At 46.1% G+C, this 27696-nt stretch overlaps 1 protein-coding gene across 3 annotated transcripts in view; it reads right to left on the minus strand.

Moving 5' to 3' along the window:
* Positions 1 to 18352: 18352 nt before the first annotated feature.
* Positions 18353 to 27696, minus strand: part of LOC135391514 (casein kinase I-like) — a 35876-nt gene continuing 26532 nt past the window's right edge. For 2 of the 3 annotated variants that reach the window (XM_064621784.1, XM_064621783.1), the window contains 2 exons: positions 27296 to 27607; positions 18353 to 18744 (listed from right to left, as the gene is read on the minus strand). In XM_064621784.1, coding sequence (XP_064477854.1) covers positions 18715 to 18744; positions 27296 to 27607 — 342 coding nt within the window. In that variant the 3' untranslated portion in view covers positions 18353 to 18714. The remainder of the gene's footprint in view (positions 18745 to 27295; positions 27608 to 27696) is intronic. The other variant, XM_064621785.1, reaches the window with a different exon arrangement.

Here is a 27696-nt window from a genome sequence, read left to right on the forward strand (position 1 = left end):
CCATGCAAGCCTGCTCCCGCCATAGCTTTACCAGGGCTGCAGTATGCACAACAAATAAATAAATAAAAACTGAGTTATAGGCATCACAAATTACAGTACATTTTTTCGTGCTTTGGACTAGAGCCAGTGGTTCTCAAACTGGGTTCAGCGGAACACAGGGGTTCCGCGAGAAGGCTGCCGCCTCGGCCCCTATCCATTCATAGAACTTGAATTCCCCCGCCGAAGCTCGCTCGGCAGGCCTGGAATAGAGCTGATTACAGCCCATTCAAAAGACTTAGTTCGTGTGAGGGCTCTCATGGTGTTTCTACTGCTGACAGGAGCATCATGATGGCCCACTTGAGTACTCTTAGGTCTCACATGACTCAGTACTTCCCAGAAATAAGGAATGTGCAGTGGCGAACATCCGGCGCCATTGCGCCCATGGAATGTAAGGCTTGCCAGGTAACTCCAAAAATGGCGGTAGGAATGGAAGGCTTCCGTAGCTCATGACATACAGCAGAAGAACGCAAGAAGGACAAGCAGGTCCAATTGCTCGTCGCCAAAATGTAGTGTAGAAGATGAACAACCTTTATTACAATGATGTCGATGCATATATATACAGGTGGTTGGATGCGAATGACGATGAGGATTAACATGACAAACATGTGGCGACACCACACTTGTGTCCCCATTTCACGTGCATATTTCGGTTTTCAACTCTGAAAGTATGGAAATTGAGTGTGCGTTCTTAGAGCTGAGGGCTAACAACAGTGTTCTGAAAGAGATGTTTAGTACACAGGACATGGTCACATTTTGGTTGGGCTCTGCCTCAACGTTCCCACAGCTATTTGACAAAGCTCTGAATATGCTTCTTCCATTTCCTACAACCCATGTTTGTGAACAGGCATTTTCAATATTGACATACTTGAAAAATAAGTACAGAAATAGACTTGACCCCACAGCTGATATGAGACTGGCCCTGAGTGTCACAAAACCGAGAATTGACTTACTTGTTCAGGAAAAGCAGTGTCATCCTTCGCATTGATGTGCAAGCAAGTTTTTTTTTCTCTCTCTCTTTTTTCTTCAATATGTAGTGCAAAAAATGAGAATAAACCACTGTACATAGTATTTTCAGTCTGCTTTACTTCTATCATATCCCACTATTCTATGTCTGATGTACTGCGATGTTTAGGAACAGGGGTTCCTTCGTGCTTCTGGCTAGGTCGAAAGGGTTCCCCGGGCCAAAAATGTTTGAGAACTAGTCTGGGCCCTCGTCTAGGCCCTAGACGAATGCGGAAAGCAGATAAGGAGTGGATCGCGATGACATATGACAGACAAAAATCAGCCCTTCAACTACGGTCGCACTTTTATTATCGAGGCTGTCGGAAGCAACATAAACGACTCCTTACATGACACCTGTACATAGAACTACAAATCCTCGAGCACAATGTTTTTATCGTCAAATGAACTGTAAAGTCATTTCAAGCAACAAATGAGTTCAAAATGGCGCGGCCAGGTATCGTAAAGCCACGCCTTCCACAGGCCTTGTCTGTTTCTGCTGAATAAAGCGTGTTGCAGGCGTTTATACCAAAACAGGCACGCCAGAATTGACGACTTCCACAACAAATTCAGCATTTTTGCGGCATATAGACCTGACACGCTTTAGAGTCACCGTCTACACATAAAAGATGGAAAAGCGTGTTTAGGAAATTCAACAGTGAGGCCTGTACTGAAGTGGGGCAAATGCGACGGTGGAGATGAGCCGGTTGTTTCATGCTGAGGGAATCGGGACGGGGGGTTAAACCGAGGGAATCGTGCACAACCCCCGAACGGCAGGTCCTAGGAGCTAGGTTGGACAATGAAGCGAGAATCAAGAGAATTTTTGAGCTCGGAAAAGCGCATGAAATCTTGCTTAATTTTTCTTTCTGTTTGTTCATTTTAATTGATATTCTACATTGAATTTACTTTGAGTAGCAGTTGGTGCTCGGAATGCCCATCGGTTATTTTCCATGCATCCCACGGGTTAGTGACTCAAGCCGAGCGTCATCCAGGTCAGGTTCTCTGCTTTCACAACTGCGCGCATTTTAAACCAAGTGCCGCCTAAGTTAATTCGCGTGCCATCTGTGCCATTCAACTTAATCCAGCTTCCATTCGAGTTAATCCATAGTGTTTTTAAAGGGACGGTCGCATCCGTCACAGTCCATTTCGAAACTATAGTAGCATTTTATTCCTCCTGGACTGCTGACCACAGCATCGAAAACCCCGCGTGAAATTGTGATGTAGCTTGACTGAACACTGGCAAATTCCATTGGAGAGCAATTTTTGCCCGCAGTGTCGCACGAGTTTGCGATTGGGCTGCACTTTCTGCGAACCTTTTTTGTGCTTAACGGATTGAGTTTTTCTGGTGAATATTTGCACTTTGCTTCTCATTATATCTCGTCAGTTAGTACTGATACCCCCGAACCACTGTACTCCGTGTCGTCTGCATCCAAAACTATGCGCGCACAACAAAGCATCGAAATTGCTTCAACACAAACATCGTTTGCTGTTTTTCAAATTGGCTAAGTGCAAACCGAACGTTGTTTCCGAGTACTCACAGTGGGAACAAATGTGATTTAACTACATTTCATTTAACGTTTGCAGATGTGTTTATCGGTGTAGACGTCACCGGGAAAACGCCTTCATGGATACCGTCTGGCAGCCTCCCAGGGATTTCAGCGATTCCACGCGAAATGATCCAGCGGACCTGGTCAGCCTTCACAAAACTATCGCGAATTTTTACGAATTCCTTTTTAGCAGTCCCTGATAGTGCAAAACGAAATACCACCAAACGTTCCTTCCCAGATCTCAATGTGGCGGGTGCTAGATACGAGCTAAGCTCGCAGCGCTGGCGAAAACCGTGCCTGGCGTGAACGGCAGCTGCGGCTCATAGAAAGCACCTAGAAGTGTGCGGTTTTCTTTTGCGTATAGAGGAAGCCATGCGCTACACAGCGTCGCAAATCCAGGTTGTCATGCTGTAATCGATGCTGGTATGCACAGGCCGGAAGTTTCGCAATTTCCCTCCTATTTCGCGATTTTTTGTGGAAAATCAAACCATTGGATTTTAATGAATATTTTTTCCTTCTAAGGTCTCATAGAATACTTCAATAGGAAGTATCGCAAGACACATAACTTTCGTAGTCACTGCAGGAAAAATGGGGGAAGTATGCACTTTTCCCAAAATTCGCTCCAATCGAGCACGCAATGAAGAGGTCGGAAGAGACGTCTGAAACCAATGCAGTATTATAGAACGAGCCTTCCTCTACAACATATTAAAAAACCTCGAGGGTGTTTTTCCATATAAAAACAAATTTCTTTTCTTTTCTTTCTTTTTTCTTTTTGTAGTAGAGGGTATTACGGCCACAGTGCCCCACGTTGCATGTATTCGGTGGCGTGCTCTGGATTTGTTTCTTGGGCTCCCGTTCAAATTCTGTTTATTTCCGATTTTTTCTGGTTGGTTTTCAATATGACAACCATCCGGACCAAAGGAACATGGCTCCAGTGGAGCGCTGTAGAGTTCCTATTCACCAGTATTAATATTAAGCGCGTAAATACATGTTCAGTTGATCAAAGTTCCCGTTAACTGTCACATTTAAATGCTGAACAATTCAGCAAAAATATTAACCACGAAAAGACGAACAAATTATAACGCTGCAGGAAAAGACGAACATACAAAAACGTTCTTTACATGGTAGAACTACTGGAAGCGACGGAATCTTGTGGTGGTTTTCCTTCGTCCATGCTGTACTATAGTCAATGACAACATAAGTCATACACTTGACCCCGCCCCCACACAAGAATCGCTCCGCGCGCGCGAATGTAGTGCGCCAAAGTAGGGACTGGGGGGGAGAGAGAGAGCCGGTACTACATCGCGAAGCGGGGGCATCCTGCAAAGGCTGGTAGCCAATCGCAGGAGCCTTCCGCGGATGAGTGGGCGGTCCCAATTTTAGGGCTTAAGTTGTCGCTGACTATAGGTGTAGATTTACACATAAGGTTCCAGTAACTACATGTTCCAGTGAGGCTCACAGCTAAAGCCCTGCACCATCCGCTGATTGAAGCGTATACCCGCGAATATCCGCAAGAAACTTGCGGGTTCGTGTGAAATATGGACGCTTGTTGTGATCTGCGGATCGGACGCGGATGGCGCAGGATCGGGTGAGGATAAACCGCGAGATTGCGCCATCAATTTTCTTCGCACTAGATACCGAACACAGAGTACTAGGTGAACGCAAGCCGCTCGCGCGTCTGGGAGAGATCGCTGGCGTCTCGAGTCGAGGTGCGCGTTCGGCGCCGATCTTGCGTTTCACTTGCAATAAACTCTACCTATTCCGCTTGTTGCAAAATGTGTCGCTGTGCTTGGTGCCGTGTATTCTTTCGTGGCAGCTAAATCTGTGCTTGCTGTCGTGTATCCTTTGGTAGCATCATGGACGCTCAGGACCTGTCCTCGCTACAAAAGCTATACCACTCTAGGGTTTTCACTGTAAGAACAAGAGAGGAAGTCGCCCGTGTGGATGAAGTTCGGTGACAGCTGTTTTTGTTAGTCTTTTTTTTTTATGCTGTTTTGTGCTGCCGGGAAATAACGTTTATTTCCTGGAAAATTGGCTAGATACATCGAGCCCAGAAACTGAACTATTCCTGCGTGCCGTGGGAGACGCGGATTTTGCGGGTAGGATGCGGATGTCAAAAAGCTCATCCGCGCAGGGCTTTAGCTCACACGACAAAAAGTATTACTTAGACCTGGCCATCACCGCTAATCCCCAATGTCCGTCGCACCGTGCACACCGGAAACAATGCCATAAAGTTAACCACCCAGGATTGCAATACGCGCGTTAAATACAGAAGAAAAGACTGTGGTAATCTTGCAGAAGTCTGCCACAGCATATTGCTTGCACATTGAAATCCAACCAGACCAGAAAAAAATTGGAAATAAAAAGAATTGAAACAGGAACCTAAGAAACAAATATAACAAATATAGCACCCCACCGGTTACATGCAACGCGGAACACAGTGGCCGTAATACACTCTACTACAATAAAATTATTTTCTCTTGTATACGCAAAAACACCCTCGAGATTTTTTAATATATTGTAGAGGAAGGCTCGTTCTATAAAACTGCATTGGTTTCAGACGTCTCTTCCGACCTCTTCATTGCGTGTTTTACGCTCGATTGTAGCGAATATTGGGAAAAGCGTATACAGTCAAACCTCGCTTTACGAACACCCTTCGTTTCTCAGAAAATCGTTCGTAAATCGAGGTATTCGTAAATCGAGGTCCGAGTTGTGCAGTGCACAAATACATCACTAAACCTTGGGAAATTGATTTGAATAGGTTTTATTTTTGAAAATACTGGGTAATTGTGCTTTGCACCGTACTTTCTGCAGGGTCTATCATGTTTCGAAGAGATGACACAAGTCTGCCACTTGACTCATCCACCGGGTCCTCAAAGTACCGTATCGCGCGCGGATGAGACTGTTTCCAACGGTAAATATCACGCTTGTCACCGGCTGTCAGGACTGAACGGCTTCTCTTGGAACGGCAAGATGTTTCCATCTCGGAGACCTAGTCCAAACTCACAACCGTTCGGCTGTAAACGCCCGAATTATTCTTTCAGGAAAGGGTGAATCATGTTTGTGGAACGTAGTGGCGTTGGGATGTTTGACCTCTGCAGCATGTACTGAGGAACTTTCATTATCCTCCGGTCCATTGGCCTGTCCTCTGTACGTTCATAACGCTCGTTCGTATATCGAGGTCACAATGGCTTGGCTACTTTGGGTACGTTCCCTAATAATCCGTTCATAGTTCGGATATCGAGGTTTCGTAAAACGAGGTCAAAATGCACGGAAAAAGTTTGGTTCCCTGTGGAGCCGTTCGTTAGTTGAGGGAATTCGTATATCGAGGGTTCATAAAACGAGGTCCGACTGTAGTTCCCCTATTTTTCTTGCAATGACTACGAAAGTTAAGTGTCTTGCGATTTTTCCTGATGAAGTATTTCATGAGACCTTGGAAGTAAAAGACAAAAATATTCATTAAAATTTAATGGTTTGATTTTCCACAAAAAATCGCGAAATAGGAGGGAAATTGCGAAACTTCCGGCCTGTGTATGCCAGCACCGATTACAGCACGACAACCGGGATTTGTGACGCTGTGTAGAGCATGGTTTCCTCTATACACAAAAGAAAACCGCACACTTCTAGAAGCTTTTTATGAGCCGCACCTGCCGTCCACGGCAGGCACGGTTTTCACCAGCGCTGCGAGCTTTGCTCGTGTCTACCACTCGCCACATTGAGATCTGGGAAGCGTTTCGTGGTATGTCGTTTTGCACCTGTAAAAAAAAAATTCGGAAAAATTCGCGATAGTTTTCTGAGGGCCGAGCAGGTCCGCTGGATCGTTTCGCGTGGAATCGCCCCGTTGCCTTAAAGGCCGTATGTGTGCCCGTCTGACAGAGGTATAAATCTACCCAGAGCAAATAGCTAAATGCAGCATTCACACTGGAATTGAAGCAACTTCCTTCAGTCTGTGTTCTCAGCATAGCTTGGCATTTTGGGCCACGTAACTCACGATTACAATCATCTGATAATGCGTGAGCTCAGCCGCAGGCTACGAACTTGCGTGAAGGTTGACATGGCATATCGCTGAGCTCGATCATGTCGCATATTAGCACTCACAGGATAACATCACACTTGCGGCCAGAGCTTATTTTGCCAATATCTGGTCACAGTTGTGATGTTATTTGGTGAGTGCGTTAATATGCGGCATGATTGAGCTCAGCGATACGCCATGTCGACCTCCACGTGAGTTCATAGCACGTGGCCGAGCTCATGCCTTATCAGATGATTGTGACTTTCGCGACCCGAAATGCCGAGCTATGGTTCTCAGGAGCACGAAGGGCACGCATAGGAGCGGTTGTCGTCTCGGTCCAACGTGAGACACTTTTCGGCTGTAGTTCGAGTCACACGGGCTCCACCTCTCGGCGAACGTCATGTGTCACGTGACAAGGTCGCTTCTGCCCGCTGGGGATTCTCGATTCTTCTAGCTGTAGAGAGATGTGGAATGTGGACATGTGCTCGTAGTTTTATAAGGTAAATGTGTTTTACGCGCGCTACTGCATAGCCTTGCTGGATGGACATGAGATTAGTTTGTGTAAAACCGACAGAGGTTCGCTAAACTGAGTGCATTCAGGTGGTTCTTCCTCTCGAGCGAAACGGGGAAGTGTCTGAAGTTTCACCACTTCCCCGGGCAAAATAGGAAAGCCGACCGGTGACAGCGCTGGGTATCTGTCACTCAAAATAATTCATACGGCAAGGAAAGCTTTTGTTCGCTTATTAAACCAATCATATCATTCCAGATTGCAAGAAGAAGAGTAACTCGTTCACTAGTCTTCGCGGGCAAGATAGGGGGGGGGGGGTATATTTATTAGACAAAAAAAAAAAGAAAGAAAAAGAGGGGAAGGAAACGCAAGATGGGGATCAGTGTTTGCCGAACGGCAACACAAGTGCCTGCTGCTGAACTTCGGAAAATTTTGCGATCAACAACTACAAATCGCAAGAGGACTGTTCTGAATTCCCTGAACTTTCGTCTTCTGTCACGTCACCTTAACACCCGGACAACTGCAGTATAATACAATTTAGACTAAGTGCGACAGGTGTGAGCAAGCAGTTGTGTCTGTGATGTGTGATTCAAATGTGTGCTCAAATCGCTGGAAACATAAAATGAAATAAAAGAGCAAAAGAATAGACTGAGAGCAATATACATGTTGTTGAGAACTATATGGCAAACCGGAGTCTGAAAGGTGCAGGATTTAATGGACCGACCGTAGAACGATACAGGACTGAAATGGTAGATGCGCGCGTGAACAATGTCCGATGATCTTCGTCCTTTTTACAACACACTCCCCGCCCGCACATGATGCGAAGCATGACAAGCGATCGAATGAATAGCCGAAAGAACACACAGGAACAAAACACAAACAAACAGACAAAGAACAAAACACGCAGGATTACGAAGGAGGCCCGGTGTCCCAGGAGAATTCCTCGAGGTAGGAAAACATGCTTGGCGACCAGTTCTCACAACGGTGGCAATTACATGGGCCCAAGGTGACGGGTGTCGCCGCATTAAACTTTCGGTGAAGATGTGTCGAAATAAAGCGCGATGTTGATAGGCTATGCCTGGCAACATGATGTGCGCTGGCACGAACAGAGGCAGACATTGTGATTTCATCCGAGACAGACGTTACGTCGACCCTCCCAGTCGAAGGTTCATCTGCAGGGAACTCGACAGTATTCAAAGTTGTGTCCCGGTGATAAAGGTGGCTTGGGATGCCACAAAGAAGCGCCGCATTGGGTTCATCGGGTATAGTTATTAGATCACGAACCGCATAGATGTGACTTGTCGAGCCTGAAACTTCTCTGGGTGTGGTCATTTCTGAAGCTTGCTGTCCTCCAGGGCTGCAGTTCTGAGCATCACGTTCCCAACCAGAGGCAGCATCGAAAACATTGCGTGTAGATGAGCATGAAACCTGAAGGTCGTCTTCACATGTCTGGTGTTCTAACTCTTCCTCGGGGCACAACTTGCCAATCGAAGGGCCGTCAGCAAAGATATCGAGACGACGTAGTTTGGGTTCCCCGTGACGACGGTGACTCGGTGTGGCTGCAGGAAGTTCGACCGTATGGTTTTCTGCGACTTCACATTGGTGGTGAACCGTGGAAACGTGAACTGATGAGAGTGCGACCGATCCTAGCAAATCCGAGGTCCCTTCTCCAGGACTAGTCTGCTCAAAAACTCCTCGGCTTCGATTCCCGAGATCCGCTTCGTTGCTCGTGGACTGAGGCGCGAGGCTCGATTGTGGAAGTTGTTCCTCTCTGTTGTCGGCAGTCGCTTGTCCAGATTTCGCAAACGGATAGCTCGGAGGATTAGGAGCGAACGAGGTGCTGAACATCGAAGTATCCGTTGGACGACCAAGGAACCTGTTAGCACGTAGTAGAGTGAGGATAACCAGATATGTGATCTCCTCGCAGGCCTCCACGTCGCTTTCGAGGTCGTTCAGGTCGATGGTTTCGTAAATCTCCCTGTCCAGTCCTTGCAAAACATTGGCGTTACGCATGAGAAGGGCTAGCTTGAATTCCAAGAGACTTGTCGAGGTAGCGTTGTTGAGCAGTCCGGATATTTCTGAACAGAGCATCCTGACCCTGTCTCGGACAGGCTTCCGAAGTTGTCGCGGTCCATTCAAAAAGCACGGTCCAGCTGCCATATTTCTTCGAAAAGTCTTCTCCCGGGTTTCGGCACCAAATGTTGAGAACTATATGGCAAACCGGAGTCTGAAAGGTGCAGGATTTAATGGACCGACCGTAGAACGATACAGGACTGAAATGGTAGATGCGCGCGTGAACAATGTCCGATGATCTTCGTCCTTTTTACAACACATGTGATTATTGTATTCCATTTAATGAAAGAGTTTCTCTGTATCTGTTCTTGTTAATATCTATATCTCGAAATTCGGAGGCACGTACAACAACAATAATAAATGATAGAGAGTTATGATGATGTGCGATGTTTACCCCTGGTAGCCTCAGGACCCTACCCTACGCCTACTTCACAGAGGCTAATATGAGAGTAAACACGTTACACGTACAAAAGTTACACATAGCCATGATAATCTATACTATTTTGTGAAGTAAGATAAATGTGAAAATCGCCGTGCATCGAATACATAATGCTGAATTCGAGAAGCCGTAATGGGGTAACACGCCTCGGACAGCAGTACACAGGCAACAGCGTAAATAATATTTCATGACGTGTTGAAAGTGCTGACTGTTTCAACGGAACATTTAACGGAATGCTTATCGTGATCTCAGTCTGACGGGCTGCGTACATATAACCGCTCTTAATACCTTTTTTGAAGATACGAAGGCAGAAAAATAGGCGATGTCAAGTTGGGGATGTCCAGTCACTTTTTGAACGTAGAACTCCCCAAAAAATCGCATAAATTGCCCTACTCGCAAACAGTTCTGCCGCCGTGCAGATACGTACCAATCTTACCTCCCCGCCTTTGTTCTTCCCGCCATTCCCACCTCATCCCTTGCTCTCTTTGTCCCTCCTCACGTGACATATGACGCACGCCATGAGGCGGAGCCTGTGTGACTCGAACTAGAGTCACTGTACCGGGGGAAGAGTACCGCAACCGCTCCGCGTCGTCTGCTCCGGCAGCCATATTGCTTCCAAGCCGCCGCGGACCGCGTGTTGGGATAGCTGTAGTCAGTGTTACATCGCGTTGATTTCGCGGCTGTGCACAAAACATTTTGTGACTTCGTGTGGTGGGACTCGGCTAATACTGAATGAAACAGTGCACAAGCGTCACTACAGTATAGTTTGTTGTATTCTGTAGCTAACAGACGAATTATGTTGGCGCGTGTTCGCCTCTAAAAGGCATCGTCGAGTCTCGTTTGCGCTCTATAGATCACTTTTTTTTTTCCCTTTTAGTTCACTTGTTTTGTGGACATCAAACTGTAGTGCTCGTGTGTGCAGCTTCAGGTTGACATAAATAACCTCCACCAGCTTTATTCTCATCTCTTCGCAATTAAATTTCTAGTTCACACGTTCAATGGCTATGTGCATGCCAACGTTTTTTCATGCGCATGTAATTTTCATAGTGCATAGCTACATATATGTCGACGTGTCATCAGCTTCAGTGTGCAAGTCTTTTGGTGACTCCTCAGAGAACTTGCGTGCGAAGAACGGGGGATAGGAGCCTTCCTCAACCTCGAAGGTGTCCGGTATGCAAAACTGCTTGGGACTGCCGTCCACTTCAACTTCTTTCAAATCTCCTTGTCCTCGAAGTCGTCGCGTGTGAAGTGGTCCTGATAGTGACGTTTTGTTAGCACCGCAGGTCAGGGAACGCAATGGGAAGATCCAACAAGCACTGCTTTGATACGCCCGGCTGTTCTTCGCACAGTTGAACTGTTATTCAATACGGTATGCAAAGGTTCTGCAATGAAAAATAAACACGCCACGAAATTTACTTCGCTCGAGCGTGTGTTATTCGTAGGCGTGAAGTTCTTCCGGCAGGTGCTGTGCCGATCTACGCGTTTCGTCACTTTTGCCCGTCGGAATGCAAAAAAATGCGTTGCCTGACTCTGTCCCGTTGCAGCACAACATCCCAGACATGGTTGTTCGTAGTTCCTCAGCTCTCTGAGATACATTGCACGTATAAAAAACCAAAAGCGGCACACAAACGTACGCGCACATGCGTCCCAGCTATTGCATTCCCCGTAGACCCGGCGGGAGGTTGGAAGCAAAGAGGAGGAAAACGCACCACGTGACGCGCCTCGGCGAATGAGCAAGGCGGCGGCACGGGGAAAGCGAATGCGATACTCTTCCCCCCCCCCCCTTGGGTACAGTGACTCTAACTCGAACTACAGCCGAAAAGAGTCTCCCCGGTCCAACAGCGCTAACCATCTTCTTATTGCTACCTACCTAGCTCAACTACCTTCATCACTCCTTTCGGCTCCAGCACAGTACAGTAGAATCTCGACTATCGCGGATGAGACGAATTTTGGGATGATAGCAACCTTTTCAAATGATACGCGTTATGTGCAAAAGTTTGTTTCGGGATGGTACGAACACTTTTCCGGGCCATTTGGTGGATGAGAAGAACAGGCGAGACGCCGTGCGCATCTCCCGTTCTTGCGCCACGAATATACGACACTCGCGACGACACGCGCAGTGCGGGCAACGCTACGCAATCAGTTGCCAAATCACAAACGACGATCTTTCGCCTTGCCCACGCAGAGCAACCGTACTCTCATATACCGACAGCCATGAAACGATGTCCGGGCAGCTCGCGCATTGCACAGCCTGGGTTCAATACAGAGACTATAGTCAGTGACAACATACACTTGACCCCGCCCCCACACAAGAATCGCTCCGCGCGCGCGAATGTAGTGCGGCGCGGCCAAGTGGGGACTGGGGGAGAGAGAGAGCCGGTACTACATCGCGAAGCGGGGGCGTCGTGCAAAGGCTGGTATAGCCAATCGCAGGAGCCTCCCACGGATGAGTGGGCGGTCGCATTTGTAGGACTTAAGTTGTCACTGACTATAGGTGTAGATTTACACATAAGGTGTGTCAGCCTATTATCCTCCTGGGATTCTTTAATACAGAGACTTTAATACTGTTCTATGAGTGCTGGCCTGATGCTGTAGGAGAAACTCCCAACTAGTCATCTTAACATCATTTCGGGATTGAAACCGCAAATGAAATCCAAGTTTTTTCACATACGCGTCGTATCCTAGGTGGGCAACGTCACGACTGACACCCAGGGGAATGTGCGTGCTGGGCCGACTTCTTTCACATATGCGTAGTATCCTAGCGGCTCTCCTGCGAACCACGCTCGGCGCGCGTCAAAACAAATCCACGTGGGTAGCAGAAAGGACCAAAACGGGTCCGGAGTGGGACCGACGAGCTCGCGCCGTACGTGCGGTCTCCCCACTTCTGTTGTCCCCGTAGTGCGCCATCTAGTGAAGACGGAGATAACCATTTCCGATGCCTCAAGGCCATGCGCGTAGGCTGTTGTGAAAAAAGTCCATTGGGTCTGCAAGATAAATTTACCCAGGTAGCGAAAGCGTGGAAAAAAACCAAATCTGACCCGGCAACAGTGTCATCTCCGTGACTAGAGGTGTGTGCCGTGAGCATTTTTTCCGGCGGCGGCGTAGAGCACGTTGAAGGACCGGCGGCGGCGGCGCCACGCCGATACTGTCTTGTCGGCGTGAGCCCCGTGGGCTGTCAATATGTGTTCTCGGACGGCGACGCACGGTGCCTCAGGGCGGGGGCATTTTCTCCATCATAGATACCGAGACGATAACAGTATTTATTGCACCTTGCGCCAAACAAGTACATCAGCACTGTATAAGCGCGTATTATGAAAGAAAACCAGAACACGCAAAGGAATATTAGGAGAACGCACTTCAGGAAGGTCGTCACCCAAACACTTCGACAGGGCCCGTTAAAGGGACGGTCTCGTACAGATCGAGCGATTCCGAAACTTGGCTGAAATTATATTCAAGAGTGCTACAGAAATACAGTCGCGAAGTTTCAACCAGAACAACGAAGTGGTTTTCGAGAAATTTGAAGGAATATGCCGTGACAGCAGACGACGGAAGTCGCAGCTGGATTCAACTCCCTCTCATGCAACGTCACATGTGACGTGGTTATGGTATTTATGGTGGCAGGTCGCCCATTGGGCGACCGAAGCGCAATGCACAATACAGTCGGAGGTGTATGTGCTTTGCGCTTGGAGAAAACAACGAACTCTGGAGAAAACAACATAACTAGACAGTCAGGACGATGAGCCACCCCTTAAATGGTAACCACACGTAATTGTTATAGCGAGTGCCGAATGTTCACAGCACGATAACGCGTAAAAGCTTCTTCCAGTGATCCAGTGGCTCTTTTTGAGAAATTATAGTAGATATATGTAAATATACAAACGTAAGCCTTACGTTTGCTTATTTACATATAACGATATGACATAAGGCGCACCGATAACGTCATAGAATTTTTTCTTCTTCTTTTTTTTTGTTTTTTGCAGAGGCTGTAGTTATCACGAAGAAATACTGTAAAACCCTTTAATTTCGCAGCCCTAAATTTTCGCGAATCAACAGGGATATATTCGCAACCACTAAATTTCGCGCGCTCCTCGAGTTCCTCCTTCTGTGTTTTGAAATTTTTTGCGTGCCCTTAAAGTTCGCGAATTTTCCCGACTCGCGAAATTCGCGAAAGTCAAGGGCTCGCGAATTAAAGGGTTTTACTGTATAAGCTTGTCCAGAGCGAGTGGGTTGAGGCTGGCACGCTTCGCGCGCATTAGAAGCCGCGCGATCTCGCGATTGAAAACACCATCAGACGGAGTGCTTGTCGCCGGCACACACAAACGCACTACTTGCTACGCACTTTTCGAGCGCAGAAAGATCGACAGGCAATCCACGTGAGAGGACCACGTGCTTTGTAGCGATCGAGCTGATTGGTGTAGGCGCTAATCTGTTGGCAAGATAGATCGCTTTCCAACCCACATAAGGCGAACGTCTCGTCATTTCTGCGCTAGGAAATTGCGTACTTCTGATTTCGGCACATTTGCATAGCGACATTCAGCGTCAGATATTTCAACACACGTGCCCGTTTAAGGATTTCTTAAACACGGAATTGCTTTCATTGAGGAATATGTTCCGTCGTGCCATCTCGCTTTTGCGCGAAATCCCCTAATTAAAGAATTAATGAATTGTAGGTAAATGATGATCTTGTAGTCATAGTTTCTTCGAGATAATCTTCACCTGACCAACTAAAAAACGGCATCCATTTTGTTCCGCTAGTTCTCTTTTCTTTTTTTTTTAACGAAAATTCTGTAACGAATAAAAAAAACACCCTGTATATGGATAATGACTAGTGCTACGGTGTTAGTGGGTGACTGGCAAACAACCTGCAGGAATTGAATGACAAGTTGGAGTTGTGCCTCCAGGGTGGACTGTGAAACGAAACTGTGAAGCATAAACAGTATATCAGTGATTAAATTCTTACTGCTAAAAACACCACAAATGAAGCCTGGAACCTACGATGCAAGAAAATCAAACGAAAAGATTAGATGTATGAGAGTTTTTTTTTTTTTTTTTTTTTTTGTGGATAACGGATCAAAATGGACGCATTCAACAACCGCGCCGATTTTTCAACATCGGCGGCAGCGGCGCGCCGACAGTTTTAGGACGGCGGAGGCGGAGAGCTCCAGATCTCCGGCGGCTGCGCTTCGGCGCGGCGGCGCACCTCTATCCCAGAGCCGTATATTAAAAGGGAAAGAGGCTCGACCTGTCAATCACAGTTTCGCTCCTCTGATTGGTTTGCTTTTTACCAAGGGGGTCGCCATGACACCATACTGCCACCCAAAATGGCGACGAAAACAAACACAGTGAAGCGGGGATTTCGTGACAAAAAATTTTCACAGACTAACCTGATTTTATGCTGCCAAATGTACATCCTAATATAAATTTCTCGGAAATCAGTTTCAACTTATGCTCATCCATCAATATCTAACTGAAAATAATACGTTTTGTCGCCGGTGTTAGGCCTAGTGAACACGGCGATCACAAGGAAATCATAACAAAAACGGCGCTGTGCTGTACGATCTTATTTTTACCAGCTGGATTTCATGGATATAAACATTATTGCCTCTTATATTCCAACTATTCATGTAGATTTGTTTAAAAATCATACCGACAACAGAATGTGTCCCAGCAGGTGGTTCTGACGGCAGCGGTACAACGACGGAAGCAGACGACAATTCCCAACGTGCCTTACGCTCCCTAGGTGGCGCTTATCAAATTTGCACCAACAATCCACTACTTTTGCAGATTGCGAGAGGTATCCATTTCAATCCCATCCAATCCACTTGCCACCCAAAATGGCGCTGCCCATGTTGGATAGGGGGGCAAATAGTGAGGATAGGCTGATTGATAGCGCCCCATATTTCAAGACTTCATTGGTCGGAAAGCTGAAAAAGTGGGTGGAGCTTCAGGTATAGGCATGACCCATTAATGGCCAGACTCCCTTTTAATATACGGCTCTGCTCTATCCGTGACTCGAGCGATCCTGGGTGTTGGTAGCACAGGTACGGTCGTAAACAAAAATATTTACGACGCGCGCATGGGTCTTGTATAAACTAATAGTTTATTCAAAATTCAAGTATAGGAAAAGCTATCTGTTGCACCACTAGTACACATATACGAAATTATCTACCACCTGAGTAAGTTTCCATATCCTGCTCCACTGCGCATGAGTAGCAGTACGCTCGTTTGTCCGTGAATTCTTTTATCCGTGCAGTGGTGCAGTGTACCCGTGCATTCTAATGCGGAGTTCGTACACTTTTTGGATTAAACAGGAAGCGACGTTCACATTTCGAAGCTGTAGGCTAAGATTAACACGTGTGAACAGATGAGTGCTATGCGTCCCGTGTTGTTGGCCCCGAGAAGAAAAAAAAAAAAGGTTTCGTCATGGCAAGGCCGGCCATGATAGGGGAGGCGCTAGATCCTGAGGGGTATCATTCGTTGTGTTCGTACGCCTCGACAGCAATGATACCCCTCAGGATCTAGCGTCTTGTCCATGATAGCGTGAGTGTTAGCGAATCAGCCGTGCACCAACGATGCCATGTTTTTCTGCAACGGACCCATTATGACCACTCGTTGAAGAAATACGAACATCTAATCACTACCTGTACGTCTAGGTTAGGAATGGACATTAAGTGAAACTTCCTGTTTATTTGTGGTTATCACGTACCCTTGGTCAAAACCTGTGATAACTCTATTTCGAACTGATATGTGTCATTAAATCTGATGATTTATCCTTCTCTGTTCTCGTCTGGTATTGCTGTCCTGGGTGACTTATATTGTTCGGTAAGGAAAAGGGTACACAACGCAAACGAAGTACGCGAATGCAAACGTGCCATGGCTAATTATGCACTACTTATTATTCATGCTGCTGACGTCATTTATTTACATGAGTAGTAGTTCGCGCAACGGATGGATGGCGTTGACAGTCTCTATCATAGCGCCATCTGAAGACGCAGGGCCCTATGGGAGCTTCGCTACCTGTTAATATATACCTTGGGGTTTGTTCGCAGCCCCGAGGCTCTTCGGGGGCCCGCCCGACCCAAGGACAGCCAGCTGCTAGCACCGCAGGAGACGTGATGTGGGGGAGGGGGGCAGGACCCATCTGGGGTCATCCCCGGGGCCCATAACCTCTCGCCAGCCCGGCCTGTACTGCATGTGTGCATGCACATGCTTCTCATACTAGGACATGCTCGGAAAGGTTTTGCTCCACTGGTAACACTTGCAGACTTCACAATACATCTTCCCCCAAACACCATTGCACCCTTCAATTCTTTGAACAAAAGCTACATTACTACTATACCCTAGGCACATGGGCGTGCTCAGGAATTTTTCCGGGGGGGGGGGAGTGCTCCAGGGTGAGGCAGGGAAAAGCGTGCATCTCCCCTATCCTCTTTTCCTGGAGAATGACACTGCAGATTGTGCGGGTGTTCAGAGGTTCATATTAGGTCATCTGAAAAAAATCATGATTGCTTATGAATAAAGTGACAATTCAAGCAAATAAGTGACCTTTAGGCTTTCGGGGAGGGTGGGAGACACGCCCCCCACCCCTCTCGGCACCCATCTAGGCACCTCCAGTGCAATGGGACTGTCCAACGAGGTGGGCTAACCTTTCCTAATAAGCACTGATGAAGAGTATCTGTTGCACTTATCTACCGCTTCCTACCAACAAGGAAGGATTACTCTGCACCCTGTAGTCTCCAGAATTCTCAAGCAGCTGACCATGCTGGGAATTTGTTTCCAAGCATGCTTTGCATCATGAATGCATAAGCACCAGAGAGTGACTGACAGAAGTCTGTTCTTGGTCACGACCGCATTTTCTTTTATTGGACTGTGGGTGGCACTGGCTGCCAACACATTCTACTGAAACTTTCCTCCAAGAGGTTGTATCAATGCTGTCCCTCAACTCAGGAAAGAATGCTGTCCACTTCGCTTACACATCTACAACTGTCTTCTGGTAACACGACAGAGCTTTTGTGGTTAGAGTCACGTAGGAGCAATCTGTTAGAAAACTTGCAGCACATAATGCGAGGCAACAAGTTTTTAGCAAGGACACTCTTGCTAAAAAACTCATGACAAATGTGCTGTCAGGACAACTTTCCACAGTCCATGTGCTTAAGTAGTGTCACCCCCCACAAAAAGTGTCCGCTGCAACAATTCCCTGTAATATTTACAGACAAAAATTAGTGCCTTCTTTCCCTCAAAACATGCTATATACCAAACGGTCAAAGAAAAATGGACTTGTTGCAGACATCGTTGAAAGGTGATCCACTATGCACTCTTGACACCCATGAACCAAATCTTGGCTGGTGTAACGTCAGAGTCCTGCCGAGCGATCACATGGAGCATCTGCTTCCTGTGGCCAGCACAGGACGTGACACAATTATATTCAGTTCAGCCAAAGACCCACGAGTGATTCCTCAGAAAGCAAAAAGTAAACTCTAAAAAGGGGTTCCTGAAAGCAAACACCAACCAGTTCCAACCCACTGCTTCTCTCGTTTTCTGATACCAAAGTTCCACAATTCTGTCTTTAGTATGTACACATCACTCTGCAGCAGAACGCAAGACATGCATTTTAAGCTGTTAAAACAAAGACCAGGCATACGACACACTCAACCAGCCATGCACACACGCACACACATCAGCACAAAAACTTTGGTAAGGAAACCAAATGGAAGAAATGTACATACACACTGGTATTGGCTGTATAGTGCTGTATAATGTTTACACTTCCTAATCATTTCAGGCTTTATCCCCACTTTTTATCAAATGGCAGGACACCACGGCACAGTTCTCACAACGTGTCCAGAGAAATAACCGGGGAGCCTCGCGCAGAGGTCCTCAAATGGAAGTATGCCACCCAGTGGGGAAAAAAAGCTTGTAGGGGATGCCTGTCACCACCATCCAGAGGTAATAGAAATGAGACCGAAAGCAACAAGACTGTCACTGCCACATTGCTGGTGGAATCCTCCCCTGTGGGCATTCTTTGCTTCTTTTGCTTGTTGCTTAATGTGTGGGAAGATTGCCTCCAGTTTGTCCATCCTTCCAGAGAGAGGCCGCTCTACCTGTCAGATGCTTTGGCCACTGCACTCTGAAAAAGTTATTAATAGTATTCAATATTCCGACCCAATGCAGCAATAATGTATTCGACGTTCGATTTGAATAGTACAGTAAAATCCAGAGTTCGAGGTAGCTCGTTACTGTAACTAAGTTCCTTTTTTCGGTAACTTGTAACTTAACTCTGTACTTTTGCGCCGTGGTAACTTTCAGAGGAACTCGTTTCTTTTTCGGGTAACTTTGCCAAAGTAACTCAAGCTAAGTTCCAAGTTACTTTTAATTCTCTTTTCACTCACGTCCACTTATTTTCTTGCTTTCTCTCCGGTTCTTTCATTGCATTTTATGCCACAGAAAGTGATATTCAATCAATGACAGTATTCTATTCAGGAAGTAAGAACCGGTGCCGTTGAAATGAAGGTGAACCATTGTGCGCCCACAGGGAGTAAGATGCAAAGCATTCGAATTGTTGGACATAAACGAAAACAATCTAAGCATGTTGCACTCCTCCACACGCAACTCAAGGTCTAACTGAACTGCTCACGCGCGCTGCACCTGTGTAGTGCTATTTTGTGTCCGAAGTAACTTGGAAGTAACTCGTTCTTTTTTTTTAAGTAACTCCTAACTGCGAGTTACATTTCACGCTAGAGAACTTTGTTATTAACTTAGTTACATTTTTCACAGGGTAACTTAACTCGTAACGAGTTCTTTTTGACGGGTAACTTCTCAATCTATGGTAAAATCTCATTGAGTCAAACGCCGGTTAAGAACAAAATCAGGCTTAAGTCAAACGCCCACGATGTCCAGTTACATTTTTCACAGGGTAACTTAACTCGTAACGAGTTCTTTTTGACGGGTAACTTCTCAATCTATGGTAAAATCTCATTGAGTCAAACGCCGGTTAAGAACAAAATCAGGCTTAAGTCAAACGCCCACGATGTCCCGTGCACGGCCTGTATTCCTGTAATGTAAATAATACCTGCTTTAGTCAAAATCGTTTAAGTCAAAATCACGGCTAAGTCGAACAAATGTTTCGTCCCAGGAGACATTTTTCATCTGTTTAAGTCGAATTTAACTTCGGGATCGGTAAACACCACCTTTCTCGACTATGGATTGCCATGATCGGCCAAGTTCTTCAAGCCAGCCAACACAATCCAATCCAAGTCCGCCTGATCGAGAGTCGACGGGATCGAGGCTTGCGCGATTCCAAATCTAGCGCGAGATGCTGTGCGGGGTCTAGGCTGTTCGCCGCCAAAGACACTAGATGAGGACGCGGTAAAGTGAAAGTCAAGAACTGTGTGTACTGTGCGTGCGCTGTTAAGTTTTGTGCGACATGTCATTGTCGACGCTGAGGCAACGCAGGTTGAAGACTCTCACACTTGCAAAATAGCGCGAGCTGATAGCAGCGGTTGAAGCCGGCACAAAATCGAAAGGAGAGATTGCTGCAGACTTCCGGATACCAAAGAGCACGTTATCCACAATTTTGGCGAAGTTGAAGATTTTGTTAAGTGCCAGCTGTTTGTGGTGACTCTGTGGTGACTCTGTGGTCACAGCTAGGGAAGCGAGGATGGATGTTGTGATGCAATTTCTGGAAGCGCTCAGCGCCGCTAACATTCCACTGGAGAAGGTCGCGCACCCGAAAATCGAACTTCTTGGAGACACAAGTTACCAACGGCGGGTCGATACTGGAGCAAGAAGCACTCCGCCATCGAATTCCAGACTACTTCGAGAAACACAAAGCTCGGCTCAAGAGTGTGCTACGCAGGTCGACAGTGTCAGTGGTCGATTTCGTCGACTAGACAGATGACAGATCTAAATCAGTCGTCAATGTTCTTTTTGTGAAGCCTCCAGAGAGTGCTAATGAGCGACTGAGACCAGTGCCGTGTATGCCAAAGGGAGTCTGGCCATTAGGAGAAGCCAAAAAAGGAGACTCGACCTGTCAATCAAACTTAGGCGCATTTCATTGGTTACCGTTTTCCATGGAAGCTGCCATGACATCAAATTTTCTCCAAGATGGTTGATGGTGCTTGGAACGGTGAAGCGGAGATTATGTGACAAAAAATTTCCGAGGATTACTTTAATTTCATACTGTGAGTATATATCCTCAGTGCGCATCTGCAAAATGAGCTTCAACTTTCGCTCCGCCATCATTTACGCGAAAATGGGATGTTTAGTCGCTAACGTTAGGCCTAGTTAAGACCGTGATACCAAGAAAATAGCAAGGACGACCCTTATACAGTGAAACCCGTGTATAACGATATTGACGGTAATCGCGAATTCCATCGTTATACGGGGTACATCGTTAAACGAGGGCTGACCTAAATAGCGCGTCCCCAAAAAGTCGGGCGCCACCCCGCGTGTAGCAAAAGAAAAAGAAACAGATGCTAAAAAAACGCGAAGCTGTGTGACATCGCACTGGCTTGGGAAAACAGCGATCAGAACTCGTGGAGGGAACCAGACGACATAGCAGGACAACTTCTGGCAACACTACACGTCACCATTCCGCAAGTCGGCTTCACCTAACGTATCCGTGCCCTAGGAGAAGCTCGCTTTAGAACAGCGTCTCGCGACTTGCGGGTGGAAAGCACGTGCTAGGCCTTTTGAATCATCTCGCGGATTTGAGCAGCATTGGCCAAATACGGAGACATAAAAGAGTTACCACTACCTCTTTCACTGACAGTATTGGAAAATGAACAGTCGCTGTCTATTTTCTTGCCTCAATTTTTATTTTGGTTTAATTCTTTCGATGTGAATTTTGGATGATACGAATTTTGTCTGCTACCCCGTGGGATTCGTAGCATCGAGACTCTACTGTATCCTATCGCGGCGAAAATCGCCGCGTGGTTACGCGCACGGGACAGCGTCCAACATCGTTATACGAATACTCGGAACCGCGGTCTCCAACGCTATACGCGGGTCGTTTCCCCATAGACCCAATGTATATTTTGACGGTAAAATCATGAACCATCGTTTTATGAGGGATATCGTTATTCACAGTATCGCTATCCGCGGGTTTTACTGTACATAGGATTTTGCATTATATAATTGCATTTTATTTATACATACATCTTTGTTCATTTTTGGTTCGATCTACTTACATTACGTGATTTAAAACTTCATAGCAGCAGTCGTCTGCTACGAAGAAGCGGTCGTATCGCTTTCCTGGCCAATCACTTCTGCCAGCAACCATTTCTGCAATTCTGAGCCTTCCCAACATGCCTCTCTCCATGCAGATGGCGTTGATAAAAGTGGGCGCAAAATCCGTTGTTTTGGTCTCTCACCGGTGGTATCCGTTTCAATCCGAATCAATCGTGTTTCTCCAAAATGGTGGCACCCAGTAAATAAGGGTGAGGTATAAGTACTGGATGGATGTAATAATAGCCAACTGTATTTTTACCTGTGATTGGCTAGATACCTTTAAAAGTGGGTGGAGCCTCAGGTATAGGCAGGTCCCATTAATGGCTAGACTCCCTTTGGCATACACGGCACTGACTGAGACCAATACTAGTCGAAGTAAGGTATGTTGAGGTTGAGAAAGTGAACGCGGCCTGTATGACAAAAGGCATTTAAGCACCACATTGGACCACTTTGTGAGAACTCCATGCACATTACTTGCGTGGTGCACAATGTAAATCTCGTCAGGGGTACGAGGCAAGATAGCTTTGAGCTCATGGACAAATTTGTCGCCTGTATGAAAAAAGCGTTCCCACTGTCAAACGGTAAGGTTTTTATTTAAAGAGCATCTGGAACAGTGTGGCGTGCGAGATGCAAAAACACCTCCAGCACCCGTTAAGACTTGGTGGAACTCTTGGATCATTACTTGTGCATTCATATTGGTGGCTGAATTCGCACTGAAGTTATTTTTTGGGTTATACAACAGGTGACGATGATGCAAATCAGAGGGGAAAAATGGGTTTTACTGGGTTCAACCCTAAAACACAAGGCCCTAGGTATACATCCTCTTGTAACTAGCTGCAAAATCAGCATCAACTTTCGCTCCGCCATCATCATTTGCACCAAAATGACAGTCGTTAGTGAAGACCGCGACTCCAAGAAAATAGCAGAAAAGATTACACTAATGCACAAGATTTTGCATGATATAATTGAAATTTATTTATAGCATCTTTCCCAATTTTTGATTCTATCAGCTTGTGTTACATGATTAAAAGTTTATACCAGCAGCAGTCTGTGTACGAAGAAGCCTGTGTGTGTAATAATCAGTTCTGCCAGCAACCATATCTGCTAGATTTCTGCAGTTCTGGGTCTTCCCGATATGCCTCTCTCCATCCAGATAGCGTTGATAAAAGTCATTCCCAGTCAGTTCACAAAATCTATTGTTTTAGTATGTCAGCAGGGATATCCGTTTCAATCAAAATCAATCCAGTTTCCCCAACTTGGTGGTGCCCAATAAATAAGGGTGAGGTATGGTGACCGTGCAACACCTAAAGGGGGCACGTTGCTCCATTGTGCCAGCGGCGGTCTTGGGAGTATCCTAAGTGACACCACACAGCCTGTTCTATGCATTCAGAAGTGGAACCACACATTTGCATGGCAACCGCCGTAATTAGAATGTCTGATTTTCGAAGTGCGAGTAATGTGGAACTTTTCAGGGGTGCGAGCCAAGAGAACACACACACAAACTGCACAGAAGCAACCACCATATTTATAAACACCATGTACCTAACAGTGCACAAGGAGATAGTCGCTCGCATCTGTCAAAACACCTGTAAGTGATGTGTTCAGGGGATGGTTATTTGATGTCTCACAAAAATATAGCTTGCTAGCAAAGACTATATAGGCACATTTCTCTGACTCCAGCCACTTGTGACATCACGTTTTTGACTGAGTCTCGTGTTCCTTTTGTCCTTTTGGCACATCACTGCTCGCACAGCTTCGTCACTGAGATCTACATCGTGTGTCCGCTTTATCCGTACAAATAAACATGTGTGGTCACAAGATATTGTCTGAACTTGTGCTGCTCTTTTTCCACTATCTTCAGAAACAATAATGCTAAACATATTCTCAAATACGAAATTTTACAGAGGGGTGCTAGACCAGAAATATGCAGCTCACTACTGACAAGTTTTTTTTTAACCTCAGCTACTGCCGTGGTCTTGTGGTATGACGGTTGTGAAAGGGTCAGTGCGTCAATACTAAACTTTTCGGACAACGTAGAACTTCCACTGTCACTGTGATGCTCAGCAACAAAATTACAGAGAGCAGTATTGCCTGTGGGCTCTGGCGATGAAACATCCCAATGATTATCTCCAAATAAAGCTGCTGTTTGGTCGGATCATTGTTTCACAGTCACAAAAGTGGCAACTGCAAATCATTGATCATTTTGCAGGTCTGTTGGAAGAATCTGTTGTGCACACCTCATGCAATGGCAGAACACGCATCATGAATGCTATGCGCCGAGTCTAGTGCCCTCGGTGGTATTAGGAGCACAGAAATCACACGAAATGAAACACCTGGTCCCTCGTGAGGAGTTCTTTAACCTGTTTGCAGAGTTAGTAACGCAACAGTTCCAGCGTAGCAAAAAAAAGACGCTCGCACTTCACACGTAAACAGAGCTGGCTACCCAACGGCAGTCACGCCAGGCACTTTCTCCGGAGTGTGTTCCAGAATTCTCCAGTTTGCTGCACAGTCACTTTGTATAGCCTATAAAAATACTGAACTCAGTGATGGAACTGACAAGAAGCTGCATGTAGTAGCTCTTGGAGTGGAGAAAATCCGGTTTTGTAGCCGCATTTACAGTCCATGGAGCAGAGTGTACTGACTCCTAATTTCCTTGCATACGGTGTAAGCAATGTCCTATGTCACGAACTTGATCACATGAGATTGCGTAAAGCACTGGTGTGCTATCATGCAACTAAACAGAAAACACACCCGATCATTTATTTAGAGAAAGTATGTACTAAACTTTAAAAGTACTAAACTTTCTACTACTCTCTTACTAAAGTACTAACTTTCAAATTAAATTTTAGAACATAAAGCTAGAAATATCATTTCTTAGTTTCTCAGGGGTTTGAAGGAGTTATTGTTTTTTTTCTTAATTCCGTGTTAGCCGCGAAGCAACAGTGCCTATGAGCAGCGTACAGACATATAAGATGGAGAGAGGACAGCTGAAGGAGTGAGGGACAGGGGGGTTAGTATCTGTCCTGGGCAGACTTCAGGGAGTACTGTGCAAACATTTGCCTGAAAAGTCTGCCAGAAAATCCAGGGGAAACCTCCGACAGCACACCAAGTGCGTGGATTGAACCCAGGTCACAGACACCCCCCAGTCTAGACATGGAAGAGATTTGGAGCATGAGGAACACATTCGAGTGCCATTGCACCTCAAGTGAGGTGGCAACGAAGAGAAGATTACATGCGTGATATCGTGAAATTACGTACGGACCCATGAGACTCATTATTAAAAATTACAGTGTGTATCGTTCTGAAAGTTCAAACGCTATTACAAAGTGTCACGAAGTGCAACACGGTGGGCTTTGTATGCACGGTGAACACGCGTATCAGATCTTTGAATCAATATGATGTATCAAATAAATGTCTATTTTAGTCAAAGGTTTCTTTAGTTGTTCTAGAATACCTAAGAACTGGGTGGTAGGCGTGAAAACCAGTAGAAGTAGATGGTTGCCAGGAACAGCCGAAAGGCAAGCCAAACAGGAAGGCTCCTGATTGGCCAACTGGTACGCGTAACGTCATATTTTTGTCTTTCCTTTGGTCATGTGCCTGGTGTTGTGCAAATCATCTCGAACTATGGGCTCTTTTAGGTAGGGTCATGCCATGGAAGGATTCTTTGGAGAAGGGTTTCTCCACAATAGAAACAGCAACAAACTTTCAGTTTCGTTTTCACTTTCATTGTATGTCTGGTAGTCCCTTATGAAGCAAACATGGCACAACAAGTCAGAAAAACACGCTTTAGCAGCATGTAGGATCCGTTTTTTGGCGCAAATGACGCAGCAGCTCCATCACTGTGAACTGTATTTTGGCCGGTGATTTGGCCACAGACACCTCAAAAAGTGGGTGAAGTTCCAGGTATACACAGGTCCCATTAATGGCCAGAATCCCTTTTTATACACAGCTCTGGGTGAGCACGAGCGGGCACCGTGTCATTCGGCGCCACCAATTTTGGGAGCCACCCGAGACGCTAGTCCGCTGTCGCTGTTCGGCAGCTTTCGACACGTTATCGCTATTGTAAAACGTCTACAACAAGCATATGACACTTGCGCAAGGGGATATTATCACATGCATGTGCCACATGCAACGGAGCACAATTACAGGCTTCTTCAGTTTAGTTGAGGTGAGTGATCATCGGTACAGCCCCTAGCTTCTGTTCGTGGAACTTATGATTTTTAATGGGACTTTTTCCAGTCACAGGCATGCCTGTAAAATCAGTTGGCTACTGTATATTTCTTGCACAGACCAGCAGAGCAATGCGCCGTTTGACTCAGCTATCGGGCTCTCAATTGCGTGTTCATCAGACTTCTGTTTACAAAGTAGCCTTTTTGGAAAAAGTACTGGATTTCACAACTCTCTATTAAGGAGAGATGTGGCAATTAAAATGTCGAATTTTGTCGAAAAAGTCGGTTTTTCAAAGTGTGAATTTTTGTGCTCCTCGCGCCTTCACTTATCATGTCACGAAGTACTTCAGTCAAATTCAGACTAGAAATTGATTAAATACTTATTTTTGTAACCCACACTCGCAAAAAAGTGAGTACAAATTACGCTCTGAAGGCTCTTTCTGTTTTGCCAATTGCGCGATAACTTTCCCACCTATCGGCACCATCTTGGTGTCATTTGAAAGAGGAGAAATCCAGCTCCCCGATGGTCGTAGTTTCGCACTTCTCCGACAGCAAATAAGGGAGCAGGGTGCGATCGATGAAAGCAAAACTCTGAAAGTGATTGGCTCCTGAAAGTCACGTGGCCAGCGCGCGGCCCTCCTATTGGCGGAGGCGGCGTGCCACGTTCAAAATGCGCGCTTTCCTCGATCTTCCGTGCCGCGTCGGCTGTTCCGGGGAGTTTGTAAAGCACGATGACATTGATTTTACGTAATATTAGGCTCTGAAAAAGCTGCATGACTAGAAAGGCTACTGTCCTGGTGGGTTTTGAAGAGCCGCTGTAGCGATATGTGAGAAATAGAGCAAAAGAAACTTCGAAGCTGGTTTTCCCAGCTTTTCATTTGCATCTGATTGTCATCACAGCGAGCTTCATCATATCTGTACGATTGAAGATAGAGGCTTCCTGTCTGTTGCATGGAGTTCCAGACACATTAAGGAGTGCAATAAAGCTATTAGTTATTATATATCTCATCCAGAAAATTTCATAAAGCCCTTTTTGTCAAGCAGTGTATCTGTAGAAAAACAGGACAAGGGGTATTTAAACTTTGGCTAGTAATAAATGAGACGGGGAGAAAAAAGAAAGCTCAAATTGTCAAGCAGAGTTTTACAGGAGACAGGCACAACAGATTATCCCACTCTTGGGGCTCCTCCTTTTATTCTACATGCGAGTAGTTAATTTTTCTGTATAGTCAAACAATGCACTTTACGATCAATATTTCTGCACGCAGCAAATGACAAACTAACCTTGGTGAGAGCATGAGCTCCTCCTGTAGCAGCGTTATGGTGGTCAGGGGCTTTACGCCATGGGGGATACGGGGGAGAAGCATGAGCTGGGAGGGTATGCTGTTCCCCATTCACTCCTCCTAAGAATGTCCCCCTATATGAAGGACGCTGAGAAGAGGAGGCAGTGGTGGGTGGCAAACCTCGTGATGCTGCCGTTGATGCATGATGTACCCCCCCTCCAGCACGATGATCCTCAGCTGCTCCTGCCTGCTGCGCTGCTGCCTGAGCTCCTTGTTGGACACCCTGCTCACATGCCTGGCTCCGATTCACACCCTAAAACAACACAATGTGCTCAGTGTAATCCAGAGAGATATTGATTGTGTATATGATAGTGATACGATGTAGAGTTGCTCTAACACTTA

Source organism: Ornithodoros turicata, chromosome 4, assembly GCF_037126465.1.
Source record: "Ornithodoros turicata isolate Travis chromosome 4, ASM3712646v1, whole genome shotgun sequence".
NCBI lineage: Eukaryota > Metazoa > Arthropoda > Arachnida > Ixodida > Argasidae > Ornithodoros > Ornithodoros turicata.